Raw genomic sequence first — 25,138 nt, forward strand, 5'->3', positions numbered from 1 at the left:
CTCAGTGTGTCTTCCAGGTAGTGTTCAACTTAGTGAACTGATTCTTCTAAAGGGGAGGAAGGGAGTTAGGTGGTAATCAGCAAGCTAACTTATTTATGTTTGACCTGGCTCCACCAGACTTCATGGGGTCCAGAACTAATGTTGAGAATTCCCACAGCAATTCCATCTGAAGTGTTCACTAGTGTGCTGAGACCTCTGATGGGTAGTCCTGTCAATGGATGGTGATGGTGTTGTCTGGAAAATTCTCTGTATGTTACGATTCTATAAACCTGACTACATTAGGCTGTTGCTCGACTAGTTTGTGGAACAGCTCTCCTAATTTTGGCATAAACAACCTAATGTTAGCAAGGAAAACTCTGCAGGATTGACATTTCTGCAGTGATGCATTCAGCCCATTTCTATCACTCAACTAAAATTCCTTTACCTAATTACAGCTTTTCCAACTTTCAAGCTATTACTTATCCATTTCCGGTTGTTCTTTCAAATACTGACACTTACCAACAAGTGGCGATAGACCCAATCCCACAACTAGGAGGACTGAATCACAGCCTGAAAAAACTTAAGAAATCTGGAGAATTAAAAAAGACAGACTTCCAAAAAACAAAATCAGGTGGATCCAACACACCACCCTTCTACGGATTACCCAAAATTTACCTTTAATGAAACAGTCCTGTTGACATCCATGAACATCAACACAGCCAAAGAAACACTGACTATACTATGAGAAGACACATACACTAAACACCACCAACTTCATCAGCAAGGACAACATGGTCAAGCTAATGGACCTATGCATTACCACTCACTTCACTTTCAATAACAAGACCTACAGACAAACCAACTGAACACCCTCGGGATCTCCGATATCAGGGTACTTAGCAGAAGCAGTAATGCAGAGACTCGAACAAGCAGCTCTGCCCAACATCCAACCCAAACTTTGGTTCTGCTATGTAGTTGACACATTTGTCATCACTAAATGAAACAACTTAGAGGAAACCACCAAGACCATTAATAATATCCTTACAGGCATAAAATTCCCAAAAGAGGAGAAAAACCACAACAAACTGCCATTCCTAGACGGCACAGTAGAGCGAACAGTCAATGGGGACCTTCAAACCAGCGTCTTCAAAACAACAGGTACGGATCAAATACTGTACTACAGAAGCGATCACCCCACAAATGAAGCTGCATTAGAACATTATTTCAACAAGCCACCACACACTGCAGCACACAGGAACTTTGAAGAGCAGAGGAGAATAATTTATACAGCATATTCAAAAAGAACGGGTACCCAATGAATACAATTTGCTGAGTTTTTTTTTAGATTAGACTTACAGTGTGGAAACAGGCCCTTCGGCCCAACAAGTCCACACCGACCCGCCGAAGCGCAACCCACCCATACCCCTACATTTACCCCTTACCTAACACTACGGGCAATTTAGCTTGGCCAATTCACCTGACCCGCACATCTTTGGACTGTGGGAGGAAACCGGAGCACCCGGAGGAAACCCACGCAGACACGGGGAGAACGTGCAAACTCCACACAGTCAGTCGCCTGAGTCGGGAATTGAACCCGGGTCTACAGGCGCTGTGAGGCAGCAGTGCTAACCACTGTGCCACCGTGCCGCCTTCTCAGCAACAAACCCAAACAAGCAGTCAAAAAGGCACCCAGAAACCCTATCTACTCTCCCCTACATCTAAGACATCTCAGAAACAACCACCAGACTACTCAGACCTCTTGGCAACATGGTAGCCCACAAACCCACTAACAGACTAAAACAGCAGCTAATGAACTTAAGAATACCCAATATAGACAACAAGCAAAAAGAATGTCATTTACAAAATACCTTGCGAGAACTGTAACAAACACTACATTGGACAAATAGGGAGAAAACTAGCCACCAGAATACATGAACATCAACTAGCCACAAAAAGAAATGACCCACTCACACTAGTATCCTTACATACAGATAAGGAAGGACACCACTTTGACTGGGACAACGCATCCATCCTAGCCAAACAGAGACATACATGAGAATTCCTAAAAGCATGGCATTCCAATCGGAACTCTATCAACAAACACATTGATTTGGATCCCATCTACCACCATCTGAGAAAAAGAACAGGAAATGACCTCAACATAGGAAATGACATCATCAACCCAAGGAAACCTAAACACATAAATAGAAAGTGGACCATAACACCAATGTTTTACCGGAGGCTCACTGATGATGTTATCTAGTATAGTGACGAAACGTCTGAAAATAAACCTTCCAGCTCAACGAGGAAATTTACATCCAGTTCTCTCAAATCCCTACATGTTCAAGCGCAATATCAGAATTTCACTCTATGTTTGAAAAATATCACAAATCCTCATGGGGGCAAAAGATGCATGTTCACAAATGTACCAATTTTCATTTGATAAGTTTAACATTCCTCTGTGTTCAATAGAAAAACATACAACCTTTTTAAGAATTAATTTTTTAAAAAAATGTACATAATAGTAGGCCTTTGAAATGTGGATGGAAAGTCTGAATGAATTAAACTTTTACCTCATTTACTTTTCTGAGTTCATTCTGTGCTTCAAAGTTTTGTGCATCCAGGTTTAGCACCATTTCAAAGTCTGAAGTATTAGAAGTAAACAAATAAACTTACAAGTAGAAAAAGCATGTAAATGTTTAAGGACTGTGCAGCTTTTTAATAAATATGATGAACTGAAAATTAAAATCTGAATGGTGGTTTTAAAGAGGAAGCAAATAATACTTCAGGTCTCATAGAATTAAAGCTTTTCCTGTTCTATTCACTATTTAAGACACTTCCAATGTTTATCAAATTTGTTCAAAATCACAAACCGTCTTTTGCACCCTGAAAGTTTTTCAGTTTCATACGAGCAGCACCTCGTCGAAGGTATGCTTTCAAGAAGGATTTATCCAGCGCAATAGCCAAATTGCAATCTGATTCTGCAACAGCATACCTGTGGAAAGGAAAAGCAGGTACTGTCCACAAGTTGTTTATTAAAAAAAATTTAAAAGCTCATAAAGCAAGTGAGGCCACACAGTCATACTGCTCCCAAATGTCACCACACTGTAATGTACTCAATTCCCTGTGCAGCATGTTGTTAATCAGATGCACAGCATTAAGGGAGGACAATATAGAAGAGTATTTAAAAAGCAAAATAAAAGCATCTTATCACATGTACAAGTAGCCTGTAAGTCAACAATATTGGCAGAGATCTTGAAGCAGGTTAATGGAATGTAATGATGGGGGGGGGTATAAGAAATGGTGAAGAAAAACAAAAACACAAAAAACAAGTAATATGGATAAAATTCAATAATTAGCAAAATGATGAAAGGGGAAATTCAATTAGCTCAAGAGGAAAAAGCTTACTTGTAATGATCTGTTCCAATAATTAAAATTGATTATACACATTTCTGCATTGCTTTTAGCACAGTGCAAATATTGAAGATGTTTCCAGAGCTGAAAATAATACAAAGCAATTATGGAAGTCTGTATTAACTGAAAAGAATGGTTTTAAAACTTGGGAAGATTTTTAAATGAGCAAATCTTTATTTTATCTACTTTTCTGAGTTAATTAGTCTTTGATCCAAAAGGAGAAATAAAAATTAGTAATCGTTTTAAAATATCTGTGGAAGGTGCAATTTTTAAAAATGCTTGAAAATGACTTTGAAGAGTTTTGCATCAATTGTCAAGGGACAATTATATCTCTCCTGAATAATAGGAAATACTGGTCAATATGACCTGGCAACCCTTCACTGGAAACAGTACAAACAGGGAGGAGGATAACATATAAAGAAGTCACATTACCAAGGCACAAAGGAAAATTACAAACCAAGGGACTGGAGAGCGAAGAGACAGATGCAGACTATAAAATCATGAGGGCATGGATAGGATAAACAGACAAAGCCATTTCCTTGGAGTGGGTGAGTCCAGAACTAGAGGGCATAGATTTAGGGTGAGAGGGGAAAGATATAAAAGAGACCTACATGGCAACGTTTTCACACAGAGGCTGGTGCATATATTGAATGTGCTACCAGAGGAAGTGGTGGAGACTGGTACAATTGCAACATTTAAAAGGCATCTGGATGGGTATATGAATAGGAAGGGTTTGGAGGAAAATGGGCCAGGTGCTGCCAGGTGGGCCTAGATTGAATTGGGATATCTGGTTGGCATGGATGAGTTGGATCGAAGGGTCTGTTTCCGTGCTGTATATCGCTATGACTCTAATTGAGAGAGTAAGTAAATCATTCTGAGGAAGAAGCCTGTTTTAAAGGATAGGCTGGGACCTTTTCTTTTAACTGCACCATAGGAGGTTGAGAGGTAACCTTATAAGAAATTTATAAAATCACAAAGGACATAGATAAGCTGAATAACAAAGGTATTTTCCCTAGGTTAGAGGAGTTCAAAACTAGAAGGCATATTTTAAAGGTGAGAGTAGAAAGACTTAAAAGGATCTGATGGTTAAACTTTTTCGCACAGAGGATGGTTCATGTTTGAAATAACTGCCAGAGGGAGTGGTAGATGTGGATACAAATACAACATTTTAAAGACATTTGGACAGGTACATGAATAGGAAAGGTTCAGAGGAATATGGTCCAAATGTAGACAAATGGCACTAGTTTAGTTTGGGAAACTTGATTGGCATAGCCTACTGGGACCAAAAGGTTTGGTTCCATGCTGTGTGGCAGTAAGGGAGGCAGGTGCTCTTTGAGACAATGTGCTAACTGACTAAAAAAGCTTGGAAAGCTAAATAGTTCAGAAATATGAATGAGGTAGATGTTGTTCCCAAACTGTGAACCGGGTGTTATTAATTGGTCATTTAAGCTGGTCAGGAAATCTACACCATCAGGTCTGTCATGACCCAAGAGGCTTAGGGCTTATGCAAGTGTAACTTACTGAGGATAATCGTACCTGTTAAACATAAATGTGCAACTTGTCATCTGATCGGATTCTTGCCCTAACTCACATGAATAAAGGGCAGGATATTGTGGAACTGTGTCGTGCACAGTGCCATATTTGTGCAGGGGGTGATGTAAACATTTGCTGTTGCCCGAAATTGTATCAATTATTTAAAGTGAAATTTACCTTTTCTTTAGAAACTTAATTTTTGTTAATTCTTCTGTAGTTTACTGTGGTTATATATAAACATACAAATGAGAAACAGTCAGTCATTCAACTCCTTGAACCTGTTCTGACATCCAACAAGAACTTGGAATTTCTAACTGCAACCTTAAGTCTGCATTCCAGCTGACCCAACAACTCTTCACCCCATTGCTTAACAAGATTTGGTGGTGCCAGTGTTGGATGGGGTGTACAAAGTTAAAAATCACACAACACCAGGCTATAGTCCAACAGGTTTATTTGGAAGCACTAGTTTTCGGAGCGCGGCTCTTTCATCAGATGGTCCACAATCACCAGTGCTTCCAAATAAACTGTTGGACTATAACCTGGTGTTGTGTGATCTTTAACTCTGCTTAACAAGAAACTACTTGTGCTTTGAAAATATTCAAGGACTCAACTTGCACCATCTTTTCAGGTAGCATTCCAAAGACTCTCAGAGAAAACATTTTGCCACATAAGTTATTTTAAGTGGGCAATCCCTGATTTTTAAAACAACCGAGTTCTAGATTCTCCCATAACAGGAAACATTTTCTCTACACCCAACGTATCAACATCTAATATCTTACATGATTCAATCAAGTAATTTCTTACAATTCTTAACTGCAGCAGATACAAGCCTAACCTATTGTATCATTCCTTGTAAGACAACCACCTCCACTTCATTCCAGGTATTAGCCAAGCAAACTTACATCTTTTCGTAAATAAGATGATCAATACTGTGCACAGTATACCAGATTTAGTGTCACCAGCATCCTGTGCAACTGATACTAGGTTATAATCCAACAGGTTTATTTGAAATCACATGCTTTCAATGTGGTGACCCTCAGGTGAAACCACCACCAGTCTTTTCTCTCTAATGAGAGTGTAGCCCTATGGCAACTTTATCTTACCTTAATGCATTTACTACATCTCTGTCAACTCATTTAACCAATCTTTTCTTTTGTAGTTTTGCATCCTCTTCATAACTTACTTTATCTATCTGTGTCATCAGCAAATTTGGCAATCATGCATTCCATTCACTCAGCCAAGTCACTGACATGAATTATAAACTGTTAAGGCATATCCCTGTGGCACACTAATCATTACATCTTGCAAACCTGAAAAAAACCATTTATGCACACTGTCTGTTTTCTGTTAGATGACTAATCTTCTATCCACATCAATATACCATTCTTTACATCATAAACTTTCATTTTCTGCAATAACCTTTAATGATCGCCTAATAAGATACCTTCTGAAAATCTAAGTACAGAAATTCACTGGTTCCCCTGTATTTTCAGCACATTACCTCTTTAAAGAACTCCAAAGGTTTGGTCAAACATGATTGCCATTTCACAAAAGCATGTTCTCTGTGCCTGATTACCATGACCATATTCAAGTGACCTGCAATAACCTCTTCAATAGTGGCTAGCATTGTCCCTGTAACAAACATTAAGGTAACTATCCTGTAGTTCTGATTAGTGTTGAGGTAAAATCTACTAAAGGTGGAATGTCATTGGTAACTTCACGAGAGGCATCATTAAGCAAATTTGATTATTTTGGTTTAATTTCCCTACAGGGATCCTAACAATTACTTACTTCTAAAGGAGATAAGCAAAAATATGGCAGAATGGATGAGTTTTCAATGTGTATTAAAAGATTAGTGACAAGACTCAGAAAGTGTCTCCTGCCATTAATAACTGACAAAGACAGAAATAAGTGAGGGATAAAAAGACAAAAATGACAATAATGTCAGAGCCAAAACCACACAATTGCATATAGGGATACAGAGGTGAGTACGGTGAGACTATAGCTTTTTTTTAACTAGGTCAGCAACTTGAAATCAAACATATCTAGAGACACACATCAGGTACCTCAATAACGGCAAAAGTAATGGAAGGTGAAATTGTTCCCAGATAGAATGCAGGTTTTGAACAATATAGAATGCTTATGGCAGACAAGGGACAATCAGGAATGACAAACACTGAATAAGTAAAGAAAAAGACCAAGATGGAGATTTCACCCAAGTAAGTCTAGTGCAAGCAGGAAATATTGCAAGATCTTTATGCTTTATTCTAGCAAGGTCTCTCAGAAGGCAAGGATTTCTACACTGGGGTTCAGTTTACACAGACTTAAACAACAAAGAACATGCACACTGGAACGTTTTTTTGACAAAATTTAATTATGTCAGTCTTTATTGAAAAATAACTAAACTCATTTAAGAAAATGTTATTTAAGCTTACAGCAGGTCACTTGAACATTGTTAACGTAATCAGGCAGTGAAGATGTTTATTTCATTGGTTTTTTAACTGTTAAAGAGAAAGCATGTTACTGCAAAGACTCCTGAGGTCTTAATGGAAATTTGTTTATTGTGCAAAGGCTTATGACAAGAGAGAGAAAACATGCAGCCATTAGCTTTAGCAAAATCTAGGATGAGCAAGGTTTAAGAAAGCTCGGTTCAAACTCTGATTAATCAAAGCTGAGAAAGAAGCCTCTTGCAGTGCAGTAATACATAGAAACATAGAATTACATAATGCCCCTATCAGTGTCCCTACTGGTACAGTGGCTCAGTGGTTAGCACTGCTGCCTCACGGGACCTGAGTTCAATTCCGATCTCGAGCGACTATCTGTGTGGAGCTTCCACATTCTCCCCGTGTCTGCTTTGGTTTCTGCTGGGTGCTCTAGTTTCCTCCCACAGTCCAAAGATGTGCAAGTTAGGTGGGTTGGCCACGCTAAATTGCCCATACTGTTCAGGGATGTGTAGCCAGGGAAAGTGTAGGGTTGCAGGGACAGGCTAGGGGAATGGGTCAGGTGTGATGCTCTTCAGAGATTGGTGTGGACTTGTTAGGCCAAATGGCCTGTTTTCACAATGTGTGGATTCTATATATGATTCTAGCCCTGGACCGGGAAGCCTGGGTTCAAGTCCCATTTATTCTGGAGATGTGTAACAACATTTCTGAACAGGGTGATGAGAAAAAATAGTTTCAAAGCAGAGAAGGCTCAGTTGAGAGAGCATTTAGTAAAAAAGTTTCACAGCACTCAGTACAGGCACCGAAAAGAACTAGTTAGGCAAACCTACAGACTGAAAAACGTGGTGCTGGAAAAACACAGCAGGCCAGGCGGCATTCGAGGATCTGGAGAATCGAGAATGAGGCTGGTGTGCCAAGCGGGCTGAGATAAAAGGTAGGGGGGAGGGAATTTGGGGGAGGGGCGATGGAGATGTGATAGGTGGAAGGTGGTGAGGGTGAGGGTGATAGGCCGGAGAGGGGGTGGGGGCAGAGAGGTTGGGAAGAAGATTGCAGGTCAAGAGGGCGGTGCTGAACCAAGGGTTGGGACTGAGATAAGGTGGGGTGGAGGGGAAATGAGGAAGCTGGAGAAATTTCCATTCATTCCATGTAGTTGGAGGGTTCCTAGGCGGAAGATGAGGCGCTCTTCCTCCAGGCATTGTGTGATCAGGGTCTGGCGATGGAGGAGGCCAAGGACCTGCATGTCCTTGGTGGAGTGGGAGGGGGAGTTAAAGTGTTCAGCCACGGGGCAGTTGGGTTGGTTGGTGCAGGTGTCCCAGAGGTGTTCCCTGAAACGTTCTGCAAGTAGGCGGCCTGTCTCCCCAATGTAGAGGAGACCACATCGGGTGCAGCGGATACAGTAAATGATGTGTGTGGAGGTGCAGGTGAATTTGCGACGGATATAGAAGAATCCACTGGGGCCTTGGAGGGAGGTGAGGGGGGAGGTGTGGGCGCAAGTTTTGCACTTCTTGCGGTTGCAGGGGAAGGTGCTGGGAGTGGAGGTTGGGTTGGTGGGATCTAAACCTACAGACTGGACAATGAAGGAGATCTCTCTGGATTTTGATTAACTGTAAAATAATGGTGTTAGAGAGCAGATGGGATTGTGTTTTGGATTCTTTTAAAGAGTTCTATTTTCAAAAGGTTTTATTTTGATTAATAAACTTCTGTTTCATTATTAAAACCAAATTTGCAGCCTAACATATTTATGGTTCAATGAAAGATTGCCACATTAAAATGAGAAAGAAAAATATAATCTATCAAGCTAGATTTCATTCTGGGATCAGACTTGTCCAGTAGTAAGGAAAGCTGGGTTCATAACAATACTTTTATAACTATACTTACTTTTTTAATTTTAAGAAAGTTGATGCACGATTTGTAGGAAAGGCTGGGTTATATGGATCCATAGTCATGGCTCTGGTATAACATTCTATTGCTTCATCATATTGCCCTTGTTTGAAGTAATTATTACCCTGTCATGAACAAAATCAAATAAAACTTATCACCAGACCCCATTTGATCAACTCATGGGAAGATAACAATGATACTATCTCTCCTTTTGAAGTGATGACTAAACTGATCTCTTCACATCCAGGTGCTAACTGCAATTTAGAATCAATGCTTTTTCTTCTGACGCGGCAGAAATTAGTTTAGATTTTTCAAGCATCAAGAAATAGAAAACAGACCACAGTAGAAAAGATTTTGGGCAATTTCAGAGCCATCATAACTTCAAACAAAACGTAGTGCCTGATACTATTATTCAAGAACAATTCTAATATCATATTCCATATCAAAACATGCATTGGGAAATCAGATTCTGTTAAAAATAATCAACACAATCTTTGATATCTTTTAGACAGTGAGTTGGCTCAATAATCTAAAGGGTTTCCAGTTTAGTGGTTTCTGATGATGTGGATGCTTAAAAAATCACTTCCAATAAAACAAGAAAAAAAAGTCAAGAGTTTCTTACTTTCTTTGTCCTCCTTCTCTTCGGGTGACCCGAAATGACAATCATTTAAATCTATAGGAACGCTCAGTGATAACAGGAAAACCTTCAGGAGGGCAATGGTTTAATGGCCCAATAAAATCTGAAGTTCAATCTATTGACAGGGATGCTAACTCAAGAACTTGGTTTTTGTTTAGCTGATAAATTGGTGTCCTTTTTGCAAACAATTGAGATGCCTGAGTAAAAGACAGTGATGCACAGCTGCCACAGAGAGTTGAAGTGCCTTAACTAGCTGGGCAGTGCATCAAAATACATGGTTAAAAATCACACAACACTAGGTTATAGTCCAACAGGTTTAATTTGAAGCACACTAGCTTTTGGAGCGACGCTCATTCATCAGGTGATGAAGAAGCATCGTCCAAAAGCTTGTGTGCTTCCAATTAAATCTGTTGGACTATAACTTAGTGTTGTGTGATTTTTAACTTTGTACACCCCAGTCCAACACCGGCATCTCCAAACAAAATACATGAGCCTCCATCTTACCATATACAGTGAAATGAGTAATTGAAAGATCTAGGGTGCTACTAGAGTTAAAGGAGAGATTACGGGTTAGCCATAAACCAAAGACCTATAAGATGTCAATACACCGTATAGAAATGGCATGTAACAAGAGTTTAAGCTACACGAGGTTATACGTATAATAACGAATATACATGATTGTTGATTCTTGCCCCTCACCTAGCATCAATTCTGATAAAATAGTTTATACTTGAAGAAATTTGCTGTTTTCGAAGCAAAGAGAGTGCAATATCTCAAACAGAATACTTCAGTTAACAGATTGTCACCACCCTTTCAATGTGCAAACTGCACGCTTGCCTTGCAGATCACTAAATTGCAATCCATTTCTTTTGAAATCCATTTCCTGACAGTCTTAATTGATGGTTTGAAACTCCAAATTCGCTTTAAAAGATTTTGTTTACTTTAACTGGTATCACAGATGTTTGGCTTCAGGTGAGAAACAAGGCTCCTTGAATGTCCAAGTTGTTTGAGCATTGAAATCCTGCTGGACATTTCTGGATTATAAAACGTCTATAGTTGAAGACAGAAGTATAATGACTGCTTGTGTTTTGGGACCTCCTAACATGACAGGGCACAAGATAAAACACAAGTACATATTTAGTATTTATTTACAAAACAGTATCTTAATTATCACTTTATCTTTAATGGCCCAATAAAATCTGAAGTTCAATCTATTGACAGCGATGCTAACTCAAGAACTTGGTTTTTGTTTAGCTGATAAATTGGTGTTTTTTTTGCAAACAATTGAGATGCCTGAGTAAAAGACAGTGATGCACAGCTGCCACGGAGAGTTGAAGTGCCTTAACTAGCTGGGCAGATGAAATTATCTTTAGGGAAGGTCACCTCTCCACTCTAATGCATAACAATCCTAGCAGGGAAATTGCAGGGAATAAATTTGGACGAAACAACATTAGTCTTCCCTGTCACATTCAGAAAATCTTACATTGTAAAGTTCTCCAACTCTCAGAACACTGTTTAGCTGTGGCAGATCACCTGCCAGAAATTTGTCAGCAAAACTTTCTCTAACTTTGGCTTAGTATAAGTAACACACTCATCTTGCAAAAGTATGTGGACTCAAACCTTATTCTTCAATTCGCAATCTAGACTGGCACTTTAATATTATGGGGAGGCTTTGGGCATTCAGATGAGATATTAGACCATGCCATGCCTGCCCTCTGAAGTGATATGTAAAACCAATATACGTGTTTAAGAAAAGCAGAATCGTTCTGCTGGATTTCTTTGCCAATATTTAGCCCTCAAACAAACCCAGTACTGTGAATGACAGATTATAACCTTATTGCTGACAGTAGTGCACATGGCCTTTGAGTATAATACAATAGTGATGACACTTCATTGTCCACAATTGTGTAATGAGACCACCCAGTAATGCAAAACGTTATGTATAAATGCAGTTTCCTGTTTATTTCTAACTTATGAATTATTTGCAGAAGCAACTAGCTTATGCCCTATATGTCAATTCTCCTGCTCCTCGAATGCTACCTGACCTGCTGTGCTTTTCCAGAACCACATTCTCGACTCTGACCTCCAGCATCTGCTGTCCTCACTTTCTCCTAAGCTTTGTTAAAATCACTTCCTACTAAGTTTATTAAAGTCTATTTATTACATCACCCATAGTAAATAAAGCATGAGCATTTTATGGGACTTTTTGTTATTGTTCCCTTCCCAAAAGGACTTGATTTGAGTCAAACAGCAAGTGTAGATTATATTCATTTCATTTTAAATTTTAAAAGAGTAAGCTAAATTAATTTATAATCCTAATCGATCAAATTATTCCTAACAAATATTTTACAGAACATAAAGCAGACCTGGAGGAGACAATGGTCTAGTGGTATTATTGCTGGACTGTTAATCTAGAGACACAGATAATATTCTGGGTACCCAGAATCTTGCCATGGCAGATGGTGGAATTTGAACTCAATTTTTAAAAAAATCTGAATGCCAAAAGACTAATGATGACCATTGTCGATTGGCAGAACCATCAATGTACTTTTAGAAAGGAAACTGCCATCCTTACCTGATCTGGCTTACATATAACTCCAGAACCAGAGCAATGTGGTTGACTCTTTAAGGGGCAATAAATGCTGGCCCAGCTAGCAATGTCCTCCTCCCATGAATGAATAAGGAAATGTGTGACATTACAGATGAAATTCATTCGACAAAATCGCATTTGCCCTCATCTGACTGTTGGGAGATCTTTGTTACATACCTTTTCTTTTTCTGAAAGAGCTTTCTCTATGTCTATTTCCTCATCTTCTGTGTCAGGCTCTGGAGAACTGTCATTTTTGTCCAGTTCTTCCAATACTTTTTCCTAACATGAAAGGAGAAATGCAAGATGAATTTAATCAGTATTTACTTCTTACACTTTATTCCAGCTATTTATCTTTTTATTCACAATAACTGAAAACTACAACAATGTTTAAAAACAAAACTCATTACAAATGTCAGTATATTTGACATTTTATATTTTAAATTCCTTGATGTTTAAATACATTTTGTAACATAGTGCTGACAAAATGGGCCAGGACAATTTCAGGTTTTGATCCTTGACACAGGTGGAGCTAGCTCCTGCCAAGAAAGCAGGAGAAGCAGCACTGCTGGGCTCAGCCTTCCAGTGTTGTTGGATATGGAGAATGGGGGAAGATAAAATGAAATCATAAAGTTTGCTTCCTGTCTATGGAACAGTATTTTCAAAAAGGCACCCGCATCGGTGACAGTCAGAGGTTTTTCCTCAATATGATTCACCTATCATTCAGTCCCTGGACTCAGGACAAAGACAATTCCAATTCCAAAGTTCCTGTTCACGAAACATACTGCAGAAGATATAAAGGTGCTCACACGGAGCTCCCACGGACCGTGTCTTGTATCAGGAGTTACAGCATGAATGATAAGTCTAGCTTTAGTCTCAGAAAATGTACAAAAATAATAAGTATTTGCTATCAAAAACAGAAGTTATTTTAAAATTCTGTAAACAAAAGATCCAAACTATAATATTTACAGTCATGGAGTCATAGAGTTGTACAACACAGAAACAGACTCTCCGGTTCAACCCGTCCATGTCGACCAGATATCCCAGCCCAATCTAGTCCCACCTGCCAGCACTCGCCCCATATCCCTCCAAACCCTTCATATTCATATACCCATCCAGATGTCTTTTTAATGTTGCAGTTGTACTAGCCTCCTTCACTTCCTCTGACAGCTCATTCCATATAAGTACCACCCTCTGCGTAAAGACGTTGCCCCTCTCACTCTAAACCTATGCCTTCTAGTTCTGCATTCCTCCACCCAGGGAAGAGAGTTTGTCTATTTATTGTGGTTCTGTTCACCGAGCTGGGAATTTGTGTTGCAGACGTTTCGTCCCGTCTAGGTGACATCCTCAGTGCTTGGGAGCCTCCTGTGAAGCGCTTCTGTGATCTTTCCTCCGGCTTTTACAGTAGTTTGTCTCTGCCGCTTCCGGTTGTCAGTTCCAGCTGTCCGTTTCAGTGGTCGGTATATTGGGTCCAAGTCGATGTGCTTATTGATTGAATCTGTGGGTGAGTGCCATGTCTTCCTGTTTGTCCTATGTAGTGTTTTGTGCAGTCCTTGCATGGGATTTTGTACACTACATTGGTTTTGCTCATGCTGGGTATCGGGTCCTTTGTTCTGGTGAGTTGTTGTCTGAGAGTGGCTGTTGGTTTGTGTGCTGTTATGAGTCCTAGTGGTCGCAGTAGTCTGGCTGTCAGTTTGGAAATGCTCTTGATGTATGGTAGTGTGGCTAGTCCTTTGGGTTGCGGCATGTCCTCATTCCGTTGTCTTTCCCTTAGGCATCTGTTGATGAAATTGCGGGGGTATCCGTTTTTGGCGAATACATTGTATAGGTGTTCTTCTTCCTCTTTTTGCAGTTCTGGTGTACTGCAGTGTGTTGTGGCCCTTTTGAAAAGTGTCTTGTTGCAACTTCTTTTGTGTGTGTTGGGGTGGTTGCTTTCGTAGTTCATTGGACTTGGTCTGTGTGTGTGGCTTTCCAGTATACCTTTGTGGTGAATTCTCCGTTCGGTGTTCTCTGTACCATCACGTCTAGGAATGGGAGCTGGTTGTCCTTTTCTTCCTCTCTCGTGAATCGGATTCCTGTGAGCGTGGCGTTGATGATCTGGTATGTGTTCTCTATTTCTATGCCAAAAAACGGATACCCCCGCAATTTCATCAACAGATGCCTAAGGGAAAGACAACGGAATGAGGACATGCCGCAATCCAAAGGACTAGCCACACTACCATACATCAAGAGCACTTCTGAACTGACAGCCAGACTACTGTGACCACTAGGACTCATAACAGCACACAAACCAACAGCCACTCTCAGACAACTCACCAGGACAAAGGAGCCGATACCCAGCACAAGCAAAACCAACGTAATGTACAAAATCCCATGCAAGGACTGCATAAAACACTACATAGGACAAACAGGAAGACAGCTAACAATCCGCATCCATGAACACCAACTAGCCATGAAACGACACGACCAGCTATCCTTAGTAGCCACACACGCAGATGACAAGCAACATGAGTTAGACTGGGACAACACTATTATAGGACAAGCCAAACAGAGAACAGCCAGGGAATTCCTAGAGGCATGGCACTCATCCATAGATTCAATCAATAAGCAAATCGATCTGGACCCAATATACTGACCACTGCAACGGACAGCTGGAACTGACAACCCGAAGCGGCAGAGACAAACTACTGTAAAAGCCGGAGGAAAGATCACAGAAGCGCTTCACAGGAGGGTCCCAAGCACTGAGGATGTCACCTAGACAGGTACGAAACATCTGCAACACAAATTCCCAGCTCGGCGAACAGAACCACAACAACGAGCACCTGAGCTACAAATCTTCACACAAACTTTGTCTATTTATCTTATCCATGCCCCTCATGATTTTATAAACCTCTATAAGATCACCCCTCAGCCTTCGACGCTCCAGGGAAAACAGCCCCAGTCTGTTCAGCCTCCCCTGGTAGCTCAAATCCTCCAACCCTGGCAACATCCTTGTAAATCTTCTCTGAACCCTTTCAAGCTCCTTAACATCCTTCTGTTTATAATACAATATTTATTCTATAGTTTAAACAAATACAATAAAATGTAATCAGGGTTTTTTGCTCCATAATCTATCCCACTGCACATTAAAGGGGACCGTTTCCATGAAAGACGAATGCAAAACAAATTTCGACACAACATGAAAGAATAAAACTGACAAATGTATACTGAAAACTTACCACATCAAACTTTTCCCAAGACTTATAGTCATAAGATTTTATCCGTGTTGGTTTATTTTCTTTGTTCTTTTTATTGTTCTGAGAAACAGTCTTTTTATTTGTTCTTTTCTTGTAATTCCTATTTCTTACAGGTGGCAAAGTCTGTAAATTTGAAACAGGCAATCAGCCATATTGAACCAAATATACAAACAACTTACTTTTACATCTTTAAATGGATGTATTTCTGTTTTGGTTTTGCATCGATATACAATGACCGTAGTGTCAAAGAAATGTACAGCACAGAAACAGACCTTTCAGTCCAACTCATCCATGCCAATCAGATATCCCAGCCCAATCTACTCCCACCTGCCTGCACCCGGCCCATACCCTTCCAAACGCTTCCTATTCATATACCCGTTTTAAATGTTGCAATTGTACTAGCCTCCACCACTTCCTCTGGCAGCTCATTCCATACATGTTCCACACTCTGCGTGAAAACGTTGCCCCTGAGGTCTTTTTTATATCTTTCCTTTTTCACCCTAAATCTATGCTCTCTAGTTCTGGACTCCCCCAACCCAGGGAAAAGACATTGTCTATTTCTCCTATCCATGCCCTCATGATTTTATAAACCTCTGTAAGGTCACCCCTCAGCCTCCGACGCTCCTGGGAAAACAGCCCTAGCCTGTTCAGCCTCTCCCTATAGTTCAAATCCTTCAACCCTGGCAATATCCTTGTTACTCTTTTCTGAACCTTTTCAAGTTTCATAACATCTTTCCGATAGGAAGACGACCAGAACTGCACGCAATATTCCAACAGTGGCCTAACCAATGTCCTGTACAGCGGCAACATGACCTCCCAGCTTCTATACTCAATACTCTGACCAATAAAGGAAAGCATACCAAACGCCTTCTTCACTATCCTATCTACCTACGACTCCACTTTCAAGGAACTATGAACCTGCACTCCAAGGTCTCTTTGTTCAGCAACACTCCCATTACCATTAAATGTATAAGTCCTGCTAAGATTTGCTTTCCCAAAATACAACACCTCGCATTTATCTGAATTAAACTCCATCTGCCCTTTCTCTGCCCATTGGCCCATCTGATCAAGATCCCATTGTCACCTGAGGTAACCTTCTTCACTGTCCACTACACCTCCAATTTTAGTGTCATCTGCAAACTTACTAACTATACCTCTTATGCTCACATCCAAATTATTTACATAAATGATGAAAAGTAGTGGACCCAACACTGATCCTTGTGGCACTCCACTGGTCACAGGCCTCCAGTCTGAAAAACAACCCTCCACCACCACCCTCTGCCTTCGACCATTGAGTCAGTTCTGTATCCAAATAGCGAGTTCTCCCTGTATTCCATGAGATCTAACTTTGCTTAGCAGTCTCCCAAGGGAAACCTTGTTGAATGCCTGACTGAAGTCCACATAAATCACATCTACCGCTCTGCCCTCATCAATCCTCTGTTACTTCTTCAAAAAACTCAATCAAGTTTGTAAGACATGATTTCCCATGCATAAAGCCATGTTGACTATCCCTAATCAGTCCTTGCCTTTTGAAATACGTATGCATCCTGTTCCTCAGGATTCCCTCTGACAACGTGCCCACCATCAACATCACCATGTCACTCATTGATTCCCAAAGATTTTAAGGAACAAATCATCCTTATAATTATTGACTTATCTGTTAAATACAATTTAGATACCAGTGTGCAAACTAAAATTCATTGGAACCAGACACAGATACTCTCTCTGTGTCTCTCATGAACGGGCATTTCTGGTGGGGGGGATGTGGAGAGGAGAGTGTTCTCAAGCAAGGTTATGTTGATGTAGAGGGGGTTTGATTGAAGGTGACAGTGAAGAGGAGTGTTCCCGTGAAGGAGTTGAAAATGGAGAGAGTGTTGCTGAGAACAGAACAGTTAATGGGATAGGGTGGGTTCCAAGGAATGGGATGGAAGGATACAATCCTGGAGAAAAGGATCAGGGGGTGGAATTGTGGACAGAGAGATCAGGGGGTGGGACCATGGAGAGAGTGATCAAGACTGGGAACAGGAGTGGGATCCTGGAGTGAGGAATCAGGGGATGAGTTCCAGGAGACAGGGATCAAAACAGGGATCGGGGGTGGGATCCTGGAGTGAGGGATCAGGGGGTGGGATCCTGGAGTGAGGGATCAAGGGGTGGGATCCTGGAGACAGGGATTAGGGGGTGGGATCCTGCAGAGAGGAATCAAGGGGTGGGATCCTGGAGACAGGGATTAGGGGGTGGGATCCTGGAGACAGGGATCAGGGGGTGGGATCCTGGAGAGAGGGATCAGGGGGTGGGATCCTGGAGACAGGGATCAGGGGGTGGGATCCTGGAGTGGGGAATCAGGGGGTGGGATCCTGGAGTGAGGAATCAGGGAGTGGGATCCTGGAGACAGGGATCAGGGGGTGGGATCCTGGAGTGAGGAATCAGGGGGTGGGATCCTGGAGACAGGGATCAGGGGGTGGGATCCTGGAGACAGGGATCAGGGGGTGGGATCCTGGAGTGAGGAATCAGGGGGTGGGATCCTGGAGTGAGGAATCAGGGAGTGGGATCCTGGAGACAGGGATCAGGGGGTGGGATCCTGGAGACAGGGATCAGGGGGTGGGATCCTGGAGTGAGGAATCAGGGGGTGGGATCCTGGAGTGAGGAATCAGGGGGTGGGATCCTGGAGGGTGGAGCCGGGCTGTCCGCCCCCCCCCCCCGGTTACCCACCGGGTCCAGGGCCGGGGCCTGGCCGCTCTGCCTCCGGAGCTCGTCATCCTTCTTCTTGATGTCCTTCTCCCAGCCGTCCAGCTCCCTCATGAAATCCTGCAGCTCCTCCGTCTGGTGCCGCACCTGCAGCTGCAGTTCCACCGACTTGTTGGCAGCCGACATGGCGGCGGCGCCTGGAACCTTCTCCCGGCTCCCGGCCCAGCTGCCAGCGCTACCGGATACACTTCACCCAGCGGAAGTTGTGTCCGCCATCTTGGTGAAGGTTGTTGTTGATTTCCCGCCATCTTGGTGAAGGTTGTTGTTGACTTCCCGCCATCTTGGTAAAGGCCAGGCGTTGCAGTTAACAGAAAGTTGTCAAGGAAACCAGCCACCAACACAAAAAAGAAATCGCTGGCTAAATTCTGCAGGTCTGGTGGCATCTGTGGACAGAGAAAACAGAATTAACCTTGCAAATCTAGTCACACTTCAGGGTTACTGGATTTGAAACATTACCTCTTGTTTTCTCTGACAAATGCTACCAGACCTGTTGAGTCTCTCCAGCAAATTATGTGTTTGCTTGTTGAATTAAACATGAAAAAGATTCGAACTGAAACTTTTCTATCCACTTGAGATATTGATAACTGTTTCTGGAAGGATCTACTTAAAGAGTCATATTTAATTGAGAACACTTCTTTTCCATAGGTATCACAAGACCCCATGAACTTCTCCAGTAATACTTGTCTTTATTTCTAATTCTTTACTTGTAGCCTTATCTCTATTGTTAACTATTATGTAACTTATGTTAGCATAGAATTTCTTACGAGATAGCAATGTCACAGAGACTGGTTAGAATCCGGAATGAACTGCCTGAGTTGTGGTGGTGGCATTTTCAATCACGATTGAGGGATACTATTCAATATCTGTAAACAAAAGTGTCAAGCAACAGCAATAAAGCAGTTGTGCCATTAGCGTTCTGAAGGGTCACTGAAACTGAAGCGTTTACTCTGATTTCTCTCCACAAATGCTGAGCGATTGTGTACCTTCAATGAACCAGCGTGACACAATGGGGCAATTTCCATGATTCCTTGATTCTAACAGGCTTAATACACTTAATTGTGTACATCTTTTCATTAATTCCTTTGAGATTGCAGATTTCTTAAATTACTAGGCTGTCACCAATTTACCTAAATGACGATTTAGAGTCATATAGTCATAGAGATGTACAGCACGGAAAGAGATCCTTCAGTCCAACTTGTTCATGCTGACCAGATATCCCAACCCAATCTAGTCCCTCCTGCCAGCATCCGGCCCATATCCCTCCAAAACCTTCCTATTCATGTAACCATCCAGGTGTCTTTTAAATGTTGCAGTTGTACTAGCCTCCACCACTTCCTCTGGCAGCTCATTCAATACACATACCACCCTCTGCATGAAAAAGTTGCCCCTTAGGTCTCTCATACCTTTCCCCACTCACTCTAAACCTATGCCCTCTAGTTCTGGACAACCTCCACTGGGAAAAAAACATTGTCTTTTTATCCTAACTATGCCTCTCATGATTTTATTAACCTCTGTAAGGTCATCCCTCAGTCTCTGGTGCTTCAGGGATAAAAGCCTCAGCCTATTCAACCTCTCCTTATTGCTAAAATCCTCCAACCCTGGCAACAACCTTGTAAATCTTTTCTGAGCCCTTTCAAGTTTCACAACATCTTTCCGATAGGAAGGAGACCAGAATTGCATGCAATATTCCAACAGTGGCCTAACCAATATCCTGTACAGCCGCAACATGACCTCTCAACTGCTGTACTCAATAATTTGACCAATAAAGGAACGCATACTAAACATCTTTTTCACTATCCTATCTAGCTGAGACTCCACTTTCAAGGAGCTATGAACCTGCACTCCAAGGACCTTACCATTAAGTGTATAAGTCCTGCTAAGATTTGCTTTCCCAAAATGCAGCACCTTGCATTTATCTGAATTAAACTCCGTCTGCCACCTCTCGGTCCATTGGCCCATCTGATCCAGATCCCGTTGTAATCTGAGGTAACCTTCTTCACTGTCCACTACACCTCCAATTTTGGTGTCATCTGCAAACTTACTAACTATACGTCTTATGTTCACATCCAAATCATTTATATAAATGATGAAAAGTAGTGAACCCAGCACCAATCCTTGTGGCACTCCACTGGTCACAGGCCTCCAGTCTGAAAAACAACCCTCTACCACAGCCCTCAGTCTTCTCCCTTTGAGCCAGTTCTGTATCCAAATGGCTAGTTCTCCCTTTATTCCATGAGATCTAACCTTGCTTAGCAGTCTCCCATGTGAAACCTTGTCGAATGCCTTACTGAAGTCCATATCGATCACGTCTATCGCTCTGCCTTCATCAATCCTCTTTGTTACTTCTTCAAAAAACTCAATCAGGTTTGTGAGATATGATTTCCCACGCACAAAGTCCAGATTCCCTTCAAGAATTTGCCCACAACCAATGTCAGGCTCACTGGTCTATAGTTCCCTGGCTTGTCCTTACCACCTTTCTTAAACAGTGGCACCACGTTAGCCAACCTTCAGTCTTCTGGTATCTCACCTGTGACTATCCATGATACAAATATCTCAGCAAGAGGCCCAGTAATAACTTCCCTAGCTTCCCACAGAGTTCTAGGGTACACCTGATCAGGTCCTGGGGATTTATCCACTTTCATGTGTTTCAAGACATCCAGCACTTCCTCCTCTGTAATATGGACATTTTTCAAGATGTCACCATCTATTTTCCTACATTTTTTTTCATTTCCTTTTTCACACTAAATACTGATGCAAAATATTCCTTTAGTATCTCTCCCATTTTCTGTGGCTCCACACAAAAGCCGCCTTGCTGATCTTTGAGGGGTCCTATTCTCTCCCTAGTTACCCGTTTGTCCTTAATATAATTGTAAAAACCCTTTGGATTCTCCTTAATTCTATTTGCCAAAGCTATCTCATGTCCCCTTTGTGCCCTCCTGATTTCCCTCTTAAGTATACTTCTACTGCCTTTTTATTCTTCTAAGGTGTCACTCGATCTATCCTGTCTGTACTTGACATATGCTTCCTTCTTCCTCTTAACCAAACCCTCAATTTATTTACTAATCCACCATTCTTTATACCTACGAGCCTTTCCTTTCACCCTAACAGGAATTCACTTTCTCTGGCTTCTCGGTATCTCATTTCTGAAGGCTTCCCATTTTCCAGCTGTCCCTTTACCTGTGAACATCTGCCTCCAATCAGCTCTTGAAAGTTTTTGCCTAATACTGTCAAAATTGGCCTTTCTCTCATTTAGAACTTCAACTTTTAGATCTGATCTATCCTTTCCCATGACTATTCTAAAATTAATAGAATTATGGTTGCTCATCTCAAAGTGCTCCCCCATTGATGTCACCTGCCCTGCTTTAATTCCCAAGAATAGGTCAGGTTTTGCACCTTCTCTAGTAGGTACATCCATATACTGAATCAGAAAACTTTCTTGTACACACTTAACAAATTCCTCTCCACCTGAACTCTTAACACTATGGCAATCCCAGTCTATGTTTGGAAAGTTAAAATCCCCTACCATAACCACCCTATTATTCTTACAGATAACGGAGATCTCCTTACAAATTTGTTTCTCAATTTCCCTCTGACTATTAAGGGGTCTACCATATAATCCCAATAAGTTGACCACCCCTTTCTTATTTCTCAGTTCCACGCAAGCAACTTTCTTTTTCTTTGCATGGCTATCTTGAATGTTAACATTTGTCACATTTCTGAAAGGCACAATTTATCAATCAGCTGAAATGAGTCATTTTATCTTAAAGAATCAATCAAATATCTAAGTCACGCAACTGTGGATATAAAGGATATAAAACTCCTGAAGAAGATGCACAGAACGTGTATTTCCTCCAGTAAGGCAATACTCATAAATTCACCTTTAGGAACATGAGCAATTTCAAATATCGTTATATTTAGCTGAGTGTGAAGTAGATACTCAAGACTTTGAAAGACCCTTAGGGCAAGAATTTTATGCATAGTGTACAAAATTTACATTTTTAAGAATTTGTACCATGCAACTGCTGATTGACAGATAAAGGATCATCAGTTTGTAATGAGTGATATGTTGGAATTGGAAGCAATCAGACTTGTTACAATGTGGAGAGGTGGTAATGGTTTGGTTGTATATCTCTTAAGAAGGCATCAAGAGATCAGTGATGCAGAACTAAGATTTCATTAGATTATCCATAGCTCAACACTGCCACTAGTGGGATATCAGTCTTATTGCATCTGTTCATTGAACGGAGAATGAATGATTAAACACCCAAGAGGCAAATATTGTGGATGCTGGAAACCTGATTTTGTTTTTAGGTATCTCAGATTGGAAATATTCAGCAGGTTAGACATTATTTTTCAAGAAGAACAGTGTTAATATTTCAGCTCTGAGGAATGTCATCAAGCAGAAACGTAGAGCTATCAAGATCTACAGCACAGAAAAAGTCAAAAACAACCAGCTAACTAGTCTAATCCCCTCTTAAAAAATCTAGCCCTTAACCTTGCATGCCCTGGCATCATAAATGCTAACTTCTTCTTGTTTGTTACCAGGGTCTCAGACTCTACCACCCTTACAGGCAGTGAGTTCCTGATTCCCACCACGCTCTGAGGTGAAAATGTTTTTCCTTATATCTCCTCAAAACTTTCTGTCCTTTACTTTCAATGTATGGCCCTAGTTGTTGATCCCTTTGTCAAGGTTAAAAATTTCTTTCTATCTATCTCTCCTACTCTGCTCTATAGCCTCAGTAAGATGAGCTGAATTTCTCCTTTCTGCTGTGGGAAGGTGATGGTCGAGGAGTATGATTGCTGGACTGTTAATCCAGAGACCAAAGTAATATTCTGGGGGGTCAGTGTTTGAATCCGGTCATATCAGACGGTGGAATTTGAAATCGATAAAATAAATTCTGGAATACGGGGGTCTAATGAAGCCATTGTCAATTGTTGGAAAAACTCACCCAATTCACAAATGCCATTTAGGGAAGGAAACTGCTATCCTTACCTGGCCTGATCTACATGTGACTCCTGACCCACAGCAATGGACAGAATAAATAGAGAAAGTCTTTTCCCTGGGAAGTGGGACTCCAGAACTAGACAATATAGGTTTAGGGTGAGAGGGGAAAGATTTGAAAGGAACCTAAAGGGCAATCTTTTCACAAAAAGGGTGGTAGGTGTATGGAATGAATTGCCAGAAGCAATGGTGGAAGCTGGTACAATTACAACATTTAAAATGGATGTGGACGGAAGTATGAATAAGAGGGGCTTAGAGGATATGGATCAAGAGTGTGATGCTGGAAGAGTCCAGCAAGTCAGGCAGCATCCAAGGTAAAGGAGAATCGACATTTCAGGCAGAAGCTTTCATCAGGAATGAGGCTTGTGGGCCGGGTGGGTGCTGAGAGATAAATGGGAGACGTTTGGAGCTGGGTGCAAGGTAGCTGGGAATGTGATAGGTAGCTAGGTTAATTGTGACCACCTGATGAAGGGGCAGCACTCTAAAAGCCAGTGCTTCCAATTAAACCTGTTGGACTATAATCTGGTGTTGTGTGATTTTTAAATTTGTACATCCCAGTCCAACACCGGCATCTCCAAATCATATCTCTACTGGTGGGATATGTCTCCTCACCCCTATCTATATTTTGTGGAGACTATTCTGAAACATCAATTCTCCTGCTCCTTGGATGCTGCCTTTTCCAACATCACATCCTCGACTCTGATCTGCAGCATCTGCAGTCCTCACTTTCCATTTTGAGGGATATTGGCCAAGAGCTGGTAAATGGGATTGGATTAATTTAAGATATTCGGTCAGCATGGTTAAGTTAGACTGAAGGATCGGTTTCCATGTTGTATATCTCTATGACTCTGGGCACTTAAGGGTCATAGAATCATAGAATCCCTACAGTGTGGAAACAGGCCATTTGGCCAAACAAGTTTACACTGACCTTCCGAAGAGTAACCCACTCAGACCCATTCCCTTACTCTATTACTCTACATTTCCCATGACTAATGCACCTAACCAAAACATCCATGGCCACAATGAGCAATTTAGTATAGCCAGTTCACCTAATCTACACATCTATACTTGGAGGAAACCCACACAGACCCGCAGACTCCACACAGACAATTACCCGAGGCAGGAATCAAACCTGGTCATTCCTGGTGCCATGGGGCAACAGTGCTAATTACTGATCCCCTGTGGCACTCTATCTTACTTTATTAGTAATTTTAGTTGAGGTTGATATGTTCACTGAAACAACAGATGAGTTGTCTTCTCAATCATCAGCACACACAAATATACTATACCACAAATGCTGCAGTGAAGACATTTCCTTTTGTCATTAGTCATTCTTCAAATTCGATTTTATTTGGAATACATTGTAATTGAATAAATGTATTTGTAAACTAGTGATCTGTTACTTCTTATAGTCATGTAGTTAGACAATCACTGTTACCTTTTTAGTAAATAAACTACACAAGGATGGGCATTAATTGAGATAATTTAAAAAAAAAGATCCACAGATGCAGTGGTAGCAAGTATGAGTTCTCAAAAAAGCCAAAAAAAACAGATATGAACTGACCAGTCAGGGTGTAAACTGGAAATTGGCTTTCTTGGATAGTATCCTTACCCGGCATGCTCAGCGGGAGATGTCATCCTGAAACCGCTCTATGCAGGGAACGGTAAGTGACGTCACTAGAC

General features: G+C 41.3%; 1 protein-coding gene across 1 annotated transcript in view; it reads right to left on the reverse strand.

Moving 5' to 3' along the window:
* Positions 1-18,638, reverse strand: part of rpap3 (RNA polymerase II associated protein 3) — a 54,274-nt gene extending 35,636 nt beyond the window's left edge. Inside the window, exons 1-6 of the mRNA XM_060839222.1 lie at positions 18,418-18,638; positions 15,691-15,831; positions 12,653-12,754; positions 9,246-9,373; positions 2,853-2,974; positions 2,553-2,623 (exon numbers count right to left, since the gene is read on the reverse strand). Coding sequence (XP_060695205.1) covers positions 2,553-2,623; positions 2,853-2,974; positions 9,246-9,373; positions 12,653-12,754; positions 15,691-15,831; positions 18,418-18,579 — 726 coding nt within the window. The 5' untranslated portion in view covers positions 18,580-18,638. The remainder of the gene's footprint in view (positions 1-2,552; positions 2,624-2,852; positions 2,975-9,245; positions 9,374-12,652; positions 12,755-15,690; positions 15,832-18,417) is intronic.
* Between the last annotated feature and the right edge of the window lie 6,500 nt (positions 18,639-25,138).

The sequence above is a fragment of the Hemiscyllium ocellatum genome, chromosome 19 (genome assembly GCF_020745735.1).
Source record: "Hemiscyllium ocellatum isolate sHemOce1 chromosome 19, sHemOce1.pat.X.cur, whole genome shotgun sequence".
In the NCBI taxonomy this organism is placed as follows: Eukaryota; Metazoa; Chordata; class Chondrichthyes; order Orectolobiformes; family Hemiscylliidae; genus Hemiscyllium; species Hemiscyllium ocellatum.